Source organism: Egretta garzetta, unplaced genomic scaffold, assembly GCF_000687185.1.
Source record: "Egretta garzetta isolate BGI_Z169 unplaced genomic scaffold, ASM68718v1 scaffold154, whole genome shotgun sequence".
Lineage (NCBI taxonomy): Eukaryota > Metazoa > Chordata > Aves > Pelecaniformes > Ardeidae > Egretta > Egretta garzetta.
Window position 1 is genome coordinate 6,643,596 of NW_009259600.1, and position 19,912 is coordinate 6,663,507.

The 19,912-nt window shown below is 36.9% G+C and overlaps 1 protein-coding gene across 15 annotated transcripts in view; it reads left to right on the forward strand.

The window, feature by feature from the left end:
* Positions 1-19,912, forward strand: part of RIMS2 (regulating synaptic membrane exocytosis 2) — a 345,182-nt gene that overhangs the window by 244,853 nt on the left and 80,417 nt on the right. For 5 of the 15 annotated variants that reach the window (XM_009638379.2, XM_035893819.1, XM_035893821.1 and 2 more), the window contains one exon: positions 1,226-1,326. The exons of the other annotated variants lie outside the window; for them this stretch is intronic. In XM_009638379.2, coding sequence (XP_009636674.1) covers positions 1,226-1,326 — 101 coding nt within the window. The remainder of the gene's footprint in view (positions 1-1,225; positions 1,327-19,912) is intronic. 15 annotated transcript variants of the gene reach the window in all.

Sequence of the window (19,912 nt, forward strand, 5' to 3'; positions counted from 1 at the left end):
ATACAAAGTTCATAGGCCCTGCGGAAGCCCTGTGCAAAGCCCCACTTTGCTATTAGGTTATGACTTAGAACTGAGGTTTAGAGTGTAACTCAGGTTTATATAGTACACTGGAATCTAATATTCCCATCTCAGTTCCATAAATAAAAGTCCAGATTGTTCAATGTATGTAATATACAGAAACTTCCATTCATGACTAGTGGGATTCTGAAATTTTAATCTTAGACAACCTTGGTGTTAAAACTTTGGAAAGTTTAAGACAAATGTCAGTTAAAATGAATGCTTTTTAGCATTCAGAGGATTGTGAATTATTCTTGATTTATACCATGTTAAAGTGGAAGAGAATCAAGCCTCTGTGTGTATAATAGGTAACTTTATTTTGTTTGAAAATCTTTTTTTTATTCTGGGCTGTTGTCTTCCTCTCATTTTTCTGTTTCTCAGTCTTCCACCTCAGCTTTGGCACTTACTTCCTTATTATTTTACATAGTAAATCGCGGTGTTACAGTACCAGTTGGCTGGAACCAGCTGCTACCCAGGTCATATCATACCATGCCCAACCCATCCCTAACTGAGACTAATCATGTACTTGGTCCAAGAAGAGTGAATCCTGAAATCATTCTTGAAGTTGTGTGTCATTAGAATGTAATACTGTGATGCCACTGGGTGGCTCTTTAACATTCCTTTATACATCTTTAAATTGTTTTGAGCATAGTAAGAATATGCTCAAACAGTAAATGGAAGCTCTGCCAGCCTGTGGTTATTACTTGATTAGTAAATTGATATAAAAATGCTGGTATCACGCTATAACAAATGCAAAACTAAAATCTCCACCCAAAATAAGCAGGCTGTCTTCGCATGCCTTTTTTAAAATGAAAGACTCCGTTTCTCTTGAATATTTTTGAAATAGTAAAATACTATTCTGTGGAAACATTCTGTTCCATTTACATTTGTTTCTTCCACAAAGTTGCTTTCATTTGAATTCTGTAGAGAATACAATACGTACTAAGATTCTGCTGAAATAGTTACTTATCCACCCTTTTCCTCCACTTACAATTTTTTGGTTTTTCTGCAAAATTGTAATTTAGAAACTATATACACTCTAATTTAAGTAAATCAGATTTCATCTCTTTCTGTTAAAACTTCCATGAGCATAACTTTAAACTTGGAACTGAGGACTGCTTGTATATTTATTTTCTTTGTTGTTTTTTTTTTTTTTTTTACTTAACAGGTGCTATGGATGTAGAAGAGCGGAATCGCCAAATGAAAATGAGCAAGTACAAACAGGTAGCAGGATCAGATTCCAGGCTGGAACAAGATTATCATTCTAAGGCAAGGGAGTTTTGTTTTGAAAAGCAACAAAATATGCTAAACTAAAATATCCAATATCCTTTTAGAAAGTAATAGATGAGTGGGAGGTTGTTTCTTCAGTAAAAGTTTCTTTTGTGTCTATAATAAAATTATGGGAAATGTGCAGCAAAACACTTTACACAGAGTGTTCTTGATTATTAAAATTTAAGAATGAGTTGTTCAATCAAATAAAAGTGGCAATGTAATTAGCCATTGGAATGAACAATAAGGCCATGATTTAAAAGCTCAAAGAGAAGGAAAAAAGTGGTTTATTGAGTGACAGGTGGAATGAGAGCTATTGAAACCTGTTCATGGCTTTCATATAGCTGAACACAGGGTTATCTTGATCTATTGAAAACTGGAAGATGTAGTGTTACTTACTTGAATAGTGGCAGTTTAGCTTTTGGAAAAGTATTGCGTACATCAAAACAAGCTTCCACCCCAGCTGTGGCAATTTGCCAAAAATCTGAATCATTTCATAGTAGTATAGCCCCAAATATACTATCCAAAATTTCCTGCTATCTGGAACAGGGTCACGTCATATACAGTGTGTTAATTAAAATAATCAAGATATTTTCAATTTAAACTTCTATTATACAAAAATAATTCAGTGTCCTCTAAAAACCTTCATTAATTGAGGTCAGATTGTAAGTGGGAAACATGAGACTTGTGACCTATAAAAGCTGGCTGAGAAGTCTGCTTTAGACTTTTATTTCCAGGATGTAGTTCCTTGCTCCAAGGATTGGCAGAGTTACTGTAGACTGAGACATTTAATATTTGAAGACAAAGAAATCATCAAAATTATTAAGTATTATTAGTTTTGCAGATAATATAGACTAATATACTTGATACAATTATTTTCTAGAATGTGTATTTCAGTGTGGGAAAATAGAGGAAGAGCTTTAGCCCATGACAAAATGGAAAACACTATTGATGAAAATAGAATTGACAAAACAAAAAAAAATGTGAAAATGGCTTAAAATACTTAAAAACTCTGTAGATGCGCTGCATGATTATTTGGGTATTTTACAAATGTAGTTTTTATTACAGAAGATGTAGGAATTTTTATTAACAGGTAGGAGTGACTTGGTCTACTGTCATGTTTAGATGCTTGTTTTATGTTGACGCTTATGGCAAAGCTATTTTCCCGTGTGTCTATATTGTCACCTTTGAAAGGTGTTACCTTTCAGAGATGAGCGTGATACTGTGAGCAGACCTTCTCACAAGTGTTATGATTGTATGTACCACAGAAATATGACTTTATGTATTGTATGTATAACCAGACTTATTCTACTAATTTTCCTGCTCCCTCAATGCCAGACTGAAATTTGAGTCAGAAGTAGGACTCGTATGGAGTAAAGAGAATAAATGGGCTCTCACATGAAGGAGCTGGATAGAATATAACAACTACCTAAGGAAACATTTCCTGGCCTTGTTTTTTCCATTTCACCCACACCATATTATTGGGCCTCACTATACATCTTTTATCTTTTTTATTAAAATTTTACCTTCAGTATTATTGGAATGTATTAAAGAGGAAAATTATAAATGGAATTATTTTATGAATATGGTGATTTATTTATTGCACACATCAAACAAATTGTCTCCAGAAATAAACAGTTAATTTACTCGTCTGCCAAAGTGTAGTTTCAGTACTTGAAAATGAGTTATTTATTCTGACAATGAACTCGTGGAACTAGGCACTAAATATTCACATATATGTATTAATTCAAAATGCATTCTTAAAATTGTGTAGTTTTAAAGCCATATGAGAACCATAACTCTCATAAGCCATATGAGAGTTCTGTCTTCACTTTTTCACTGCTACTGCTTCAATTCCCCTTAATTAAGTGCTTATATTATGTAGAGACAGAAAATGAGTAAGTACAATTTATCTACCTGTTTTCTACAAAAATTATTCTGGAATCATGAACTGAAACACCTATGTCAAAAGCTGACTGAAATCTCATGTTCTGTATACTATACAGTTACTTTGATTTTTTGAATCTGTCAGCTGGCACAAGCAGGCAGTCAAGTGTGCCATGGCTGAGAAAAATGCCATTAACTAGGCATTAAGCGATATCCAGGAAAGCTAGCACATGGAATTTGCTTCTACATTTCTGTTCTATTTCTTTCTTTAAGTGGAAGTCAACAACAACTGTATGTCCTTCATGATTACTTTGAGTTAGGAAAAATATCCTTCCCTGCTGAGAAAGGAAAAGCTGTAACAGTAGAATTTATATTATATGTTAAAATAGGCATACTGTATTATACCTCTTTAGTTTTGTTCTACCTCTGGAAGTCAGTACTAGAGGCTTTAGAGGAAGGCACATACACTTTGATGGTGCATAGTCATACATTAAGAAGCTTGTGGGAAAAGTTTACTACCAGACAGCTGTATTCTTAGAAGCTTGCTGAAATATGAAATTGATTTTCCCTTATAGTTTTTTCCTCATGAGTGATAAAATTGTAGAGTGTCTTTTTATTATTCACATACATGCCTCATTATTTCTGGAAAACTAAGCATTCTGCTTCCATAATATTCTGTATACATGAGTTTGGCAGGTAATATATTGTGTAAAAGAGTTATTTCCTTAAATGCAGGAGTTGCTTAAATATGGTTTCAGCACAGACATAAGGAAAGCAAGCAATATATTTGATTTACATATTCACAACTGAGGAGACGAGAGGAAGAACAGTGTGGGCATTGAGGGTTAGCTAAAAGTATTTCTGGTATTGGAACAACTATTTATTTCTAAATATTGAGTACTACTAGACTTGTACTAAATAGGATATATATTAAAGTCTGAATTGCAGTGCTGGTAGAAGCTGATGTGCAGGAAAAGCTGAGTTCTGGTAATACAGAAAAAAAGCACACTATAGCACAAGAGTCTTCCACCAGAGGCAAAAGTATCCATTGACCATGCTGCAGCTCTGCAACACTGGCCCGATTTATGTAATTTTCCTCAAGAATCTTTCAAGCACTAGTTTATTGTTTTGCATGAAAACTAAGCTTCCCAGTTCTTAAGTGTTTAAGCCAGACACAGTGTGAAGAGGGAAGGGCCGAGATGGAAGCCCAGAGAAGCTGAGTGAGCAGCGTGCTAGGTTCACTGTGGACTCATTTGGTTGGTCTGGCTTTCAAAGTCAATTCCCAAACTCTTACAACCTCTCTGAAACCGTTTGCCTTGCTTCTTGCTTAGTGCTGCTGCCATGAGCTCTTCTGGCAAACAAATCGATAGTGCTACGCTTGGTGAGTGACTCCTACCCCCGGCCACCACTGCTTGGATTCAGGAATCCCAGCTGACAACGAAGTACAAAGGGTGTGAGGAATTGTGCCATTCCTCTCTCCTTGCCCCCATGGCTGGAACCTGCCCAGTGGATCTACTGGGGAGAGTTGAAAAGCGTTGATACTACTGAGAAAAAAGAGAGAAGATGCTTCTTGTATGTGGAGCTCTAGAAGTGTTTGCAATCAGCGTGAAATGGATGTAGATCAAGAGAAAATTCCATCAACTGAGGCCATATTAGCCACTACAAAAGGGTCTGAGTAACTAAAAGCATTGAATGCCAAACTAAAGGCATCTGGATTTATGTAGGAGTTAGAATAGTGAAAAAAAGGTTGGTTCTGTTAGGAACAAAGGTAAAACAGAGACTGGCAACTAGCTGACACACATTTAAATCTCAAAATATCATGAGGCTCTTTTTATTTGTTTTATTAGGAGAAAATAATGACCTACAAAAAGGCAGAGAAATCCAGTTATATAATATAGCAATTAGTAATAGTCAGTAATGTAGTAATTAGGAATATAGTGTATTAGAGCCACAAGGAACAGAGTTGGGGTAAAAGAGGTAAAAGACCAGATAAAAAAATGAAGTTTTTGCTGAACTGGTTACAAGATTATTTAGCCAAATGTAGAAAAGAGCACACCAAAAAGAGAATAATACAGAATACCAAAGAGGACTTACCAACTCCACCTTTAATGATTCATATTCATCATAAGACTGAAACTTTCTACATCATCGGATGTAGGCAATGCTGCAGTTCCTGTTAATCAATAACTGCAATTCAAGTTTTAGATTTGCAAGATACTGGGCATCATAAATATATAAGCATAATTCTGCGTGTTTAGTGTAGGAGACTAGTAGTACTAGGCCTACTAGCAGGCTACTTTGGTATCTCTACCTGTTAGCAAGACCAAATTAAGCTCTGGAAAAGAAGAGTTAAGCATGCACTCAGTTTATTTATATAACACAGATGGGGCTGAAATGCCCTTGGAGCATGCAAACACTGAAAAGCTGCAGTTCTTCAGACTGAGACACTTTGATTCAGCAATGAATCAAGTGCCGCCTTATGAGTTACCTGTGTGAGAGAATGTGCGAGAGGTAAGAGCTGTAACACTGGAGGCTGCGCTTGAATACATCAGAAGCAGATCTCCTTAACTTTGTCTTGTCTCAATGTGCAAAAGTGTCCAAGAATTGCCTTTTTCCTCTGAAACCTGCAGTAAGTAGCTGTGTCACTGGTACAGCAACATGTGGTATCCTCTGACCTGTGCTGTTGACTGAAACATTTGATTTAATGGTGTTTTGGGGATGCCCTTGTCGCCTCCTTAAAAATCAAAACAGAGCGGTACATGGAGCAGCAAAGATTGCTAGCAGAAACACTTGTCACTTTTCTTGAAACCCTTGCGGAGGAGGAGTTGAACAAACATTCAAGCAAACAGGATGACAAGACCTTTGATATTCTTACTGTATATCAGCTGTAGTTGATTTATAGTGGTTTGAATTGGCAATTGTTTTTGAAAATTGAAGCTTAGATTTTGGGAGTTCTGGGAAGATCATAATATGCCCAGTAATAATTTGATAATTTATAACAGTTATGAGTATACCTCTTTGACCCTTTAATTGTTTCTTACAACGTCTGTTACATTCAAAATATTGAATAAAAAATGGAGGCTAGGTTAGATATCCATATTCCCTCAAAACAGTGCAGAAACTGGAAATCTGTTTTGTATACATTCTTTTACATACCAGTTTAAATTTTAAAATTTTAGATATGTGGATAAAACTTGGAAAGATGAAATAATTAGAATGGAGCTATGCTGAAGAATAATTAAGAAGGCAAAAATTAACACAGCTAATACCACACACAAATATTCCATGCAATTAATTTCTATAAAATGTGTGTAAAACTAAGGGCCTAACCAGTAGAATTTGATAGGCTGGTAAATGGGAATAGCTGTGCCTAGTTTTATGGGGTCCCTTCACCTTCCCCTTCCCCACCTCCACACCAATAAGCTCTTTGCTTCAGGTAATAAACCTGATTAGGTTCCACATGAAGAAACTGTTTAGTTACTGCCTGTTCCATGGCTTTTGTGCTGTCTTGTGGACTAGTCAGTAATTGTATTTTTAGACAAGAAGCTCGATACGTAACCATCTCTCTGGTCTGGAAGGACAGGTCCTGTCACTCTCAGCAGGCTGTGAGCACGCGGGTTACCTAATCAATTGTGCTCATTTGTGATATGTAAAGAATTTTACTACTCAATGGCAGAGAGAATCTCTCTGGCCATAGTGCTGATAGCATTTATATTTTCAATCAAGTATTTTATTGTATTTTTAATACCAAAAGTTTGTGGAATAAATTGATGATGTTGCAGTTCTAGTTCCTATAAATACAGGATTAAAAGCTCAATTGTAAGACTTAGAAATGTAGATAGATGGAATAAATTCAGAATTCTAGATCTGAGCTCTATGCACATGGTAATGTAGAACACATCTCTTCTTTCACTTCTATTTTTATCAAACTGTATTTTGCTGATGGGTTAAAAGTAATTTAGTGACTTTGAATACAGATGTGGATTGGTGTGATTTCTAGTATTTTTTTCTATAGTCAAAGATATGCAAATGCTCAGAAAAGATTTCTGTTGCTGTCATTTTTTCTTTTTCATTTAATCCAAGCTCTTTTAATTTATTTTGGGTTTGGTGCTTTTCTAATTTATTTTTTAATCTTGAGTATCCATGTCTCTAATAGAGATTTTGGGTATTCTTAAGGGTAATACTGTGGTTAACACAAATACTGCATTCACGTATCATTATTATGGCTGAAATAGAAACATCTGAAAGTAGGCTGATACCGGCTGTCTTTACCTGTCTGCAGGTACTTTTGGTTGTCAGCCATTTTCTTACTTTTTGTGTAATAATCATATATCTAGAAAGCAGAAGTTAAATAAATTATAAAATGTTGTTATATTTTTATCTAACCTTATAATTTTACAAGGAATCTCAAAGACAAAAAATTACTCTTGAAAGTGAAAAGAAAAATCATCAGTCTATTTTGGCTCTGAATATTCGTTAGTTATTGGAGTTTATCAGAAAAAAAGGAATTACAATAGCAGAAAATGATGTCTTTCCATTTTTAAAAAATACAAAAAATAAGTGTAACCCAAAATCTTGAGTTTTACTCTTACAGTAATGAGTTAAATATTCTTTTGCAAAAAGAAAATATTTGCCAGACAAAAATTATTTTATCAAACATATATATATATCAAAAAATATACCAAAATATATAAAAAAAAAGATTTCTATCATAGCCAGATTCAATAAGGTAATTGTAACTATTCCATTAATAATTACATTTAAAAATCACCTGGGTGCTGTTTTGACCGATTTCCAGCCAGAGTAATTGCTACAATTTTTCTTAAAATCCTTTTATCCTTTTTGTACCAGAAGGTCTTTTTCTTTCAAAACTGGTTTGTATAGACATGTGAATTGCTAAATCGTTAGTCTATTTTGGTTCAGAGTGGCTATCTTTTCATAGTAAACTCAATTATTTATGTTTACAGTTCTTATCTGAATTGAAGCTGTAAAGTTCCAAGATGTTATTGAACTGAGTAACAATTAATGTATAAAATAGTGTGACTGTGCTTGAGTTAATTATCTGAGATGTACTGAAACTGATGTTATGCTGATAATAAATGAGCAGATCTACAGAAAACAAGAAAGAAAATTAACTGGGAAATATGTACTAAATGTCGGGGTGCCAAAGTGTGACATTCAAAAATAGTGAATACATGAAGTTAATTGGATTGCTGCAACAGTCAGGGAGCTCCAAGAAATGCAAATAATAATTTATGATAACATGTATCACACCAGACTGCAGTTTGTACTCCTTAATTCCATGCCAGGCAGAATAGGTGCAAAAAGGACATTACTCACATTTGAAAGATAACGAGGGTAGAGCAGCGGTTCCAGCTGGAAGGAAACATGATTGCTAGATCAGTTTGCTAGGCTATTGACCTTGAAAAATCAAGGAAAGTGTGGCACGCACGTAGAAAGGATAGACCTGAAGTTCCTGTGTGGTGCTCGCATGGAGCCCACTTAAACCTTTTAGGATTTGAAATGAGGAAGCAGGACCTTTTGTCTGCTTCACAGGAGGTGGTTCAGAGGCCACCGAGCACTGGCAGAGGCTGGGGAGCTGGCTGGCCCCTCTCCTCCTGCACTCCTGCCCTGCCTGGCTCTCCTGGGCAGCAGCACCTTGAGGGGCTGCTCCTGGGGCAGCCCCCGGAGAGCCGCTCCCAGTGGATCAGCTGGGCGTATGATCGAGGGTCCGCCTGGAGTTTTCGGTTACCATTTGTAATTCTGACTATAATGATGAGGCCTGTGAAGTGTTTTTAGCAGCAGCGTGGATGCTTTGTTTGGTTGGGTCTTTGGGAGTGCTTGTCTTTTGTAAAGGGGTTGATTTTTCTTGATAGCAGCCCCGAAGTTATCAGTGGAAATTTTTCCAGTTTATCAATCTTTTTCCAAACAGCAGATTTCTGGTTTTGAGGAATTTTTGCCATCTGTCATGCAAGAAAAAAGCTATGTATGTCTATCAGATTTCCCCCAAGCATTGCATTTCTTTCATTCTTTTTTTTTTTTTTTTTGAAGTATCTTAACTACATAATCTCCTGCAGTTAATTTTAGTGAATACTACCATGACTTCAAGCATCCATATTGCAAGTAGCATATATTGAAGGATTTGGATGGATATGTAACACCCCCCCAGTATTCTGTAAAAGCTGGCTCTGCACAATGGAGCTAATCAAAGCAAGATCAGGACCTTGGAGTCTCAGTGCAGGGAGGTCTTTCCTTTGTAAAGCCTTAATTCCTTCAGCAACACTTCTAGTGAGGATGTTACTGAAACATGAAATTATCTCTGGGGCCCTTTTAACCTATGTTATTTCTGTCTTTTTTCGGAAGTAAAGTCTTTGCTTACAAGAATTAATATTGATTTATTGTTAGACAATAGCATATTTTCTTCAGTAATACATCAGAAGGAATATTATCCTCCTCCTGCAGATGGAAATCATTGTTTTACCAGAGATTTCACTGGCTGTCTGGAACCAGAGAATAACAGGAAATAACAAGAAAAAAAATAAAAAACAGTTCTGAAAATTTAGCCTTACTTCTGAACAGAGTAATGATGTACCCAAAAAGTATTCATTTTTGTAATACAAAAAGTAGAAGAGTTAAATTATTGCAGCAAATTTATTCTACTAGTAGTATTCCAAGATAGTAGAAAATGAAATTTTAGACAAAATAGTCAAATAAAATTGAAGCCTACATAAACAAAACCTCTTTTTTCCCCTAAAAGGGCATCTTGTCCTAAATCTTTGGTTTGAGTACATATATATTTTTAATTTAATAACTTTAAGCATCATCCTGAAACGAAGTTTGGAAATTATGTTTCTTCCAGAGCCAGTTTATGTTGAGGAAAAAAATTCATCTGTCATGCAGCCAAACACACACAATTTTGTCATGAAGTTCAACTTGTGTTATCTGATTTATTGATATATATTGAAATTTATCTGATATATCTTTTTTCTTCAAATGATGTAAAATCTTTACAAGATACTATATTAGTTTCCTCATATAGAGTATCTTAGATCCATTAAATTTCGAAGAACCAGGATGCATCATCCTGTTTCTGTTCTCTCTTGAGTGACACATGCCATCAAGTAAAAAACATTTCTAGTGATTTGCGTACTTCTGCAATTTAATGTGAAGCAACTAGCTAATTAATAATATCTGCGCATTACTTAGTTTGAATATGATTTTCTAAAAACAAAATTCAAAACACTGTGACATAGTTTTCTGTATCTAAGAGACGATAACGTAAATTCACTTCTGGTAAACAGACTGACTTTCAGTTTCAAGAATTGTAAAGAAGTAACTTGGGTGTTTTTTTAGGAGGCAGTTAGAAACGTTTCCTTTCCCCCTGCTAAGCTAGTTTCTAGTCACATAAATTTAGGAAATGCTATGCTGATGCTATGCTAAGGAAACATCTGTAACATGAAAATAACTTCAAGGGTTCTAATAATCCATAGACATTAAAGGTCTTCAAAAATGTTCACAGAAGTTTTTGACCCCAGAACAGTTCCAGGATAGATAACTGTCCTTTGAAATGTTCTAAATTTCTCATACACTTTCAATTGAATTATTTTTTGTTTCTTTTCTAGAAATGTTACTTATTATTATCCTAAGTTTAAAGTGTTTTATGTGGTGAAGTTGAAGTTGTAAGTAACGTTAATAGGTGTTGCATATTTTCCATAAAAGTGAATTCAATTTATTACAAGCAAGCAAAGAGGTGAATTGCTACAGTATTTACAATGCTTTATGACAGACATAATACATGTGTCCTAATTACTCCCTCTTCGAGAACTGAAGCACAATGACTAAAGAGAAAAAGAGACAGTTTGCGTTTTCTACTCCCCAGGAGTGGTTTGCATGCTCAGGATCTCCCTGCAGCCTTTTTTCCACTAGTTGCAATATAACAAGGGTAAAGCTGCTGAGGAAATACATTTAAGGAAAAAGTAATGTTTTCTAAGCAGTTTAACTTGCCTATGGAGGGATAAGGAGATGGTGGTATCTACATCTTGCAGATTTGTTTCCCCTTTAGCTAGACATGATTCATCAGAAAATTTGTAGACAAATTATCATCTGAGTTTATATATTTCTTATTGCACAGGGATTTTCCAAGATGTATTCTAATAATCAGAGAAAACGAGATTAAGAAAAAGATTATGGGACCTTCTCTCAAATCATGCTTGATTTTGGAGGCTACCCTCTGATATCTATGGATTTTAGGTCTTATCAAGTGGAATTACATATATTTATATCCTGTTCTTGAGCAATTGTGTTACTCATGGTCCTTAGGCACTTCTGCTTACAGGAATAAGCCCTCACCAGATGGCCTGTGTGTCAATCCAGCTGTTCTCTTCAGCATGAATTCCTTTGAAGGTGCTGTGTCCCAGGACAAATTCGGTGAAAGTCATATTTAAATGTTATGTAGAGAAAGTAGGATTAAGGGGGAAGTTCATATCTCTGTTCTCAAACCATCAGGTATGCTGAAATACTTAACAGGCTTTTGGAGTGAAATGAAGTGTAATGAAACAGAAATTCTGTGATAAGAAAAGCTGGTTGCCTTTCCAGCTTTTTTTTGTTTGGTGGGGTTTTTTTTGAGACCCAAGGACTGAAAACAAATGACAGAAATGTAGTTTAAAATCCAGGTTAAATGAGAACTCTTCAAAATGCATATTGTTTGACTTCCTAGCTTGTGTTTGCAAAGTACCATCTCAAAGAAGCCCAGATTAGGTAGAACAATCAGAGACAAAAGAGAATTTCTTAAAACAGAAATCCTGCCTAGTTACCCTCTCTAAAAAATAAGCTATTGCCTGGCTGGCAGGACTGTATGAAGTGCAGGAGATTCTGAGCACAGTGGGGACAGGAAAGACATGTGAACCACTTGAGGAACAGAAACAAATGAAGGAAGCACACTTTGATTCTGTTTATTCAACGTAAGTAGGATTCACTAGAGTTAGACCAAAAAGGGACAGAAGCAGAATTAAGAATTATCACTGAATCTGAACCCCCTGAACAAGTGAGTTAACTCTAGTCAGGCTTGCCAGTTTGTCCTAACAAACATGCTGGAGTTCACCAGGAGATAAAACTCTGGAAATACTGTTAAATGCACAGTAGATTGTGAAGCCCTGAAGCATTTTTATAATCACCGACTGGAACAGCTCAGACTTTTTACAGTGAACAGTGTCCATGATGATGCATCTTCAGGAGACTTGGCACAGTGTTATGGAATGCTAAAGAATTGCTGATCTCTATTTTAGATTTTCTCCCTTCTGCGTAAGACAGTCAAAAAGTTAATGTGTGGCAGTTAAAAAGATGCTGGGAAGTTTGGAAAGATCTACTTCAAGAGTTTATTGCCTACCCTCACAAAGCCAGACTGCGGACCTATTTCTCTAAAGTGAAACTTGATGACTGACTCTGTTTTGTCTTAAATAGCAGTTAAAAGTCAGGAGAAGGTCAGCACTATGAAAGGGAATTTGGATAGCAAACGTTTCAATAAATCTTAAGAAGATCTTTGTTTTACTTTCCATTTTGCCTGCTTTCCTGAATTACTTTCATGTCAGAAAAGGGGGACTGATTGTTGGACATCCTTCTACCCTTAGTTCTCATTAAAGGGTTCTTCTCTTGAAGCTCTTATTTATTTACCTTCATGTTATGTAGACTCATATTGCTTCAAGATCTTTGCTTTTGTTCAAAAACTGTTGCAAGTATACTGTGTTTTTCATAGGAGGGATGGGATTTTAAAGTGTCTTTGTGGTTTTGAACAGTCTTTGGAATAATGTGGTCACTTTATATACCCCAGCAGAAAGTTTTCAGTGCTCTCTCCTTTCAAAATTTGTAAAATCTGGCCCTGACTTAAAGTAAGATTAAATAAAAGCACTTAGTTGCCTCGACTGGATGAAGCTATATTTGTGAATTAATTCTGCATCAATAACAGCTTAATTTTAGAACAGATATTAGTTCAGCTGAAATTAGAGGTTGTCTTGATATTCCAAAAGTCATATTGTATGAAAAAGAACATCAGAACAAGAGGCTACTTGGTGTTTTGAAACTAACTGCAGGAGCAAATTTTTTTGTAGGAAGACAAATTTGTTGAGCTCATTTTCAAGCTCACTAGAAGACCCAAATACTTCTTAAGAGCTGTCTTACTGCTTTCTCCTTATCAAATATTTTCAGGTCCTGTAAATTCTTCTTGATGTAATCCCAGAATAATTTCTAGTGCTCTCCTATATTCATTTCATATTGTGCGCTTAGGGAGTCCTTAAGAAAATTGCACCATATGCCAACATATGTGAAGCAGATAATTTTCTGTCTTTTGATTTGGCTTGCCTCCAGACTACCTCCCTCTAGATTTCTAGTTGTCCTTAGACAGTGATCCACTGGTGGCTTCTGCATTACTGCTGCCCTTGCAGTTTCTTCTTCAGCTCCTAAATCACCTTGACCCATAGGATGACAGTAATTTGGGTTGGAGGGGACCTCAGGAGCTGTCTAGTCCAACCCCTAGCTTTAAGCAGGGTCAGCTGTGAGATCAGTACATGTTGCTCAGGGCTTTATCTGGTCAGGTCTTGAAAACACTCAAGGATGAAAACTGTACATCTTCTCTGGGCAATTTGATCCACTGCATCTGCATCACTGTACATATGGTTAAAATGTGCCTTCTTATATCAGTCAGAGCTGCTGTGAATTGCTTTTTACACCCTCCCTGTATGTCCTGGCAGGCTGCTACCAGGTACTCCCAAAGCCATCACTTCTGGCAGAATAAGCCCAGCTCCCCCAGCCTCTCCTCACAGGGCAGATGCTCCCACCCATCTCAGTGACCCTCCAATAAACTCATTTGGGTTTATCAATGTCATTGTTGTACTTCGGGTCTCAAAACTGGATGCAGTATTCTAGATGTGGTCTAATGAGTGCTGAGTAAAGGGGCATAATCACTCCCCTTGATCTAGTTATGTTCCGGTCAATACAACCAAGGCTGCCTTTCTTTGCTGTCAGGACACACTGCTGGCTTGCTTGATCTTTTTCAGTTTTCAGTTTTCATTTCCTAATTTAGGAGTAGGATGCTGTTTACAACATGGCTTACTCCTGTAGTAAAATCAGGTTTTAAGAATTTCTTTGTGAGCACTGGTTAGTGAAATTGATAAAGAAATGGCACCAAACCACTAAGGGAAAGATGTGAGAACTTGGGAAGTAGGGTTTTTTTTCATATGTTCAATGGAAATATGGATGTTCCTTTTTACCAGCATATTGCAATTGGTGGCTTAACTTTATAGGAGATGAGGATGGTTTAGAAGGTGGGTTTTGCAAATCAGGTTACAGTCAGTTATTTTTATTCAAGGTAGAAGTAGATTGGAATGTTCTTAAATAATGGGAAAAATTATGTTGGATAAGGAATGGGAATATTGGATAGATGTACAGGGAACCACTGTACATCCAGCTAGATTTACTCATTCAGGCACCATACTGCTCAGAAGTAGCAACACCATGTGTAGCACTCTCTTTTATGCTAACGCAAGACAAGAATGTCAAGAGAGGCACAGTAGGGCCAGGGTCAGGAGATCAAGGGGTGCCTAATGCAAAGCAAGAACTGCCTGAAGGGAGAACAGTGTTGGAACAGTGCCAATGGGATTCATCAGAAGCAAAACATAGGGCTAAGAAAGCAGGATCCAAGAATTAGGAAGAAAAAGGAGGAAGATAGGACAGAATCCAGGACTATGAAGCAGAAGTCAGGATCAGCAGCCAAGAACGAGTCTGAGTGAGAACTGGTTGCAGTTCCAGATTGAGAATCCTAAGGCTACTGTGGAGCTTATATACCTAATACCAGAGCAGTGCAAGATTTAATCTCCCTGGTCAGTCCTTAAGTCTCCCAAGGGACCGATGGATGCCATGTGCAGCTGATAGCTAAAGCAGGGCTGGCAGAGGCTGACCTGGCTCGCTGTACCTCAGCGGCCTTGGTGGAGCCTGACAGGCATGACAAATGTAAATACAGATTATTGAGTTGTCTGAGTACGAATTACCTGCAAGGGCAGATTCATCGTAGCCTTCATCTTGCATTTGTGTGTATGCAAGCTACAGATAAACATGTATTCTCTCTATGTATTCATTTGTATATGGTATTTTGTAAAAATTACTTAGAATCTTTTGCTTTATATAAATGTAATGCTATCGTTGTAAATATTAGTAAGTATTCCATTTCACTTTTTAATGGCAGACTTCACTAGGCAGCCATTAACAAAGGTTTTAGAAATAATCAAACAATCCAAATTCAATGTTCAAATGACGTGTGGTAACTAAACTTTGCAATGCCTTTAGAGGCTGTGAACTTGCACCAAAAGCTACATTGAAATTACAGAACTTTTCATACAATTGCTGTGCTCTGGCTGCTCAAGAGCTTTTGTCAGCAAGGCAAAGAACTATTGAAACAGTCCAGAATGGTTCTTTAATCTTCTTGTACTAACACAATGGACAATTGTCTGAAACATCTTCCCAACGTTTTGATCAGGAAAAACATTGACCAGATTTGTATGTTCCTATGTAAATGCTAGCAAGTAAAGACTGATGAGTAGACTATAAAAAAGAAAAAAAAAAAAGATAATAAAATGGAAAGATGTTTGGAAATCACTGACAATTGCAATTGCCTGGACAACTGCATGACTGTGTAGTCCAAGATGGAAGACTGGTAACAATAGATTAAAGCAATATGAAACCCTTTGAATTAGAAGTTCCAAACCAGTTTCTTTCGAGAACTAAGTATGAGAGTGGTTGTAGCTCTCTGTGGCCTGTCAGTCATACAGTAGTAGTTCACAAAGAGGTCAAAATGATGGCAGAGGTTGGCTGTATTAGGAAGCAGAGTGGGTATTTGGTTTTCAGCTTTAATAATCTTGAATTCATCACTACAGGAAAGGAATCTATTGCAGTTATAAGGTATTGGTGCAAACACCTAACTGTTGCTTTGTTAGGGTCTCAGCTGATTATTTTACTAATACAGAGGAAAGGGCTTTTAGGAACTTTAAAACTTGTTTGATAGAATCTGCAATAATGAAATTTATCCCATTCTTCAACACAGCAAAATAGGACAAAATCATCTTACTATTAAAAATGCAAAATTGACTTTTAATCAACCCCTCTGCTTGCTGCAGACTTCCTGTTGTTGGAACAGCTTGAGGAGGCTGTGTACTTCTACTGCTTTATGGGTCATAAAGCCCAGACTGCTGCCTATATTGTATGAGTCTTGATTGGGTTGGAAATGATAATTTAACCTTATTCTGTTACAAGACACATATATTTCCAGCATGGGGAAAGTCAGGTGATAATTTTCCAGCTGATGTGGCTGTTATTTAAAAAATAGAAAAGAAAATAAGATTAAAAGAATCAGTATTTAATTAACCTGCGTAGCAGGCAGCTATACTTCACCACAGCCTGGACTCCTGATCGTCCAAACCAGGGGAGCTACCACTGCTCTGATACTTATTTCTCAAAAAAGAACTTGTGAGGCAGAGAGCAAAGGAGCGCTTCAGAAACTGTCTTATATAGAATTGCAATTTAAGAAACAACTGTAAAACTGAAATGCCAGCATGGCTTCGGTCAGACAAGCAATACGCTTCCTTTTGTCTTCGGTGCTGCAGTTACGGAAACACTAACGTGCAATACACTTACTATTATAATCCATTTCCTAAACAAAATTGTCAGATATAAGGTCAAAAGTAGACCTTAGCAGCAGAATAAAGAGCAATTTGGAGCAGAGTTAATGGATGAGTATGAGGTATCTGAGCTTTGTCCAGCAAGAAAGACAATTTAGTTTCCATTTCTAGATGTTACTTTGGTAGGCAGCTAGCAGATGCTGAGACTGGTAACTCAGACAATGTGTAAATAAAACTTTTAAAAACAAATATTGTATATGAAGAAATTAAGATTTAATGAAAGGTTTACTTGTCTTTCCCAATTTCAAATCTAAACCATCCTGAAGTAGTAAGGGTCAAATAATATTTCTGTGCCATCTGACCCAATGGAAAACATTTGATGGGAAGTACCTTTACATAGAGCTGAGGAAAAAAGAGACAAGGTAATAATCTGATGGGTTTTTTTCACATTATATTTCTGAAATGATTTACCTTTAAGTTGCTTTTCTTGCCATAGCAATTCCCAATCTTCACCATATGTCACTAGATTATTACTACTGGATTAGCTTAAAGAAAATAGAATAAGGTTGGTTTATTTATGAAACATCTGATTTGTTATATACAGCACATTGCTATGAAAAATGTATTTTAAGAACTGATGTTCTCCAGGCGTGGAAATTAAAAAGACAAAATCAAAACCATAGGTTTCTGAAACTTCCAGTGTGCTGCAGAATGCTGATACTGTTTGCCCCTTCATGTTGCTTGCATGTATTTAATTTAGAAGGGCTCATTTCCCTGGACTGCTTGGCAAGCTCAGTGTGGGTCCTGCAGGTTGAGGTCTGTTATTCTATGAATCACTGCAGGTGATTATCTATCCCCTAGCTGGAATGCAATTAACAATCCCATCAATGATTTACATCTGCCACTATGGTCTCTCTTATTTCCCCAAAGGGTAGCCACGTGAGGTCTGTAATGCTGGCGGTGCGTCTACCCTGAGGTCACTAGCCACTGTCAATACGACAGCAGTTCATATAGCCATACGCAACTTGGCTGTACATTAGCTCTCTTGGGAGCCAGTGGCAGCGTAGCCTTGGCAGCACAGGATTTGGCATGGCAAGTGCATCTGCTTGGGAGCCCCGGCGAATACTGAAGGCCTGCGGGCAGCTCTGCTTTGCCTTTTCTACAGCGTGTGGTGGTAGCCCCAGTACCCCAGGCTGTGCTTCCCAGTCTCGGTCATTTTAGGCTAAATCAACACAATCTACACTCATAACTTTATCTTCAGTGCAGAATTATTCTAGGGAGGGTTAGGTGGGTTAAACTGAGTATGTAGGACTCAGTATACACGTTTCACTAGGCATAGTTATTTTTTTCTTCTCCAAAGTGTTAAGTAGTTGCTCTTTTAAAAGGAGCTGCTGAAAAAGAACAATCCTTTTCTTCTGGTATAATGTTCCATTATCTCTGATGATCAGTACAGCTGTTTAATCGTTGTTTTTATGTTCCCAAATGAATATACCAATAATATGTACCATCTTCTTTATCAAGCAAAATTATTAATGGCATCAATAAAAGCAGTCAGTAAATATTTCAACATCTAAACATTGTAATCACAGGGATACTCTGTGAGTTTATGGCTGGCCAAGTGCACTCTCACTCTTAAAGGCTGGGGAGGGCTTGAGGAGTTTGTCAATGAACACAAATGCTGTAAATCAGTACAGGTCAGGAAACCATCGCAGCACATGCCTTTCACACAAGTGTGCAGTTCAGGTGGTGCTCGGTCACTGTCTGCAGCGGGTGTAACAGCGTAACCTGCATGAGCATTTTTTCTTGTCTTTATTTCATTTCCCTGTCTTAAAAAGGGGCAAAATAAGTTACCACTTCTAAGTGTACAATTCATTTATGGTAAATAGGCAGTCAAATCCTATTCTGAAAAAAATATTTAGACACTGCGCAGTCAGAATGTTTCCCAGTGTAACATTCCTTGCAAGAGAACAGAAGTAAACGATCTGTGTACTTCATGAAAGACAGTGATTTTAAAACTATAAAAAAGGAACAAATTTGATAGCCAAACCTGGATACCCATCTCTTCTGCAGGAATCAACAGGGCTGATGCTTTACACTATGAATTGTTTTCTCCAGGTGGCTGAGTCCAATGTTGCTGCCCCCAAGAGTTCAACAAGCCACTGATGTATCATGCAGATCATTTTCTCCCATTGGTTTCTTTCAGTCCTGTCTGTGCTGCTCTTCAGATCTTTCCATACTGTCGTCTTTCCGTGTCAGCCAAACGATTACCTGGTGATCACTGACAATTCATCTTGCAGTACTATGTTTTCTGAAAAGATTATCAATAGTACCCCATCAGATTTCTGTATACACAGAACTGTCTGTACATGAAAAGGAGAGGGAGAAATGTCCTTCTGCTATTTAATATATCTGCACATAGTGCAATGCAGAATGGCACAGACTTTGCATTAATTTAGAGCTAACTTGTGTACCAAGAACAAATAGCCATAATATTTTGTTGAGGTCTAACTTGAATACCTGTGCACAACACTACTTTATGTTGTATGGGCTTACTGTTGACCACCAGTCACCTGCCAGTTCCGCGTTTGGAATATAGTGTTAACAAGCTCAAATACTATTGTCGTTTTTTAGTTTCTGAGGCACTTGTATGTTGTCAGTATGAATCGCCTCTAGTCCTGTCCCATCCTTTCAGACTTCCCAGCCCAGCAGTTCAGCAAGATGTGAGGTTTGTTTGCACAGCTACAGCATCGCTTTGTCTTTTGGTTTGATAATCTCATGTAGCTACTTACTTTTAAAAAAAAAAAAGTTAACGTTTGTCAACTAGAAGTACTTGTAAATAGGCTAGGCCCCAAAAGAGATGTGTATTTTATAGATAACATGAAGCACATTCTGTCTCACATTCAATCTTTCATGAGCTTAGCAATCATGGGCAAGTCACTAAGTCTCTCTGCTTTGCTTTGTGTGCTGGTGGAACAGTTGTGGTAAGAATATTCTATGATGGTTTAGATGTGTTTGCTAAGGTTTGTGAAACCTTCGGA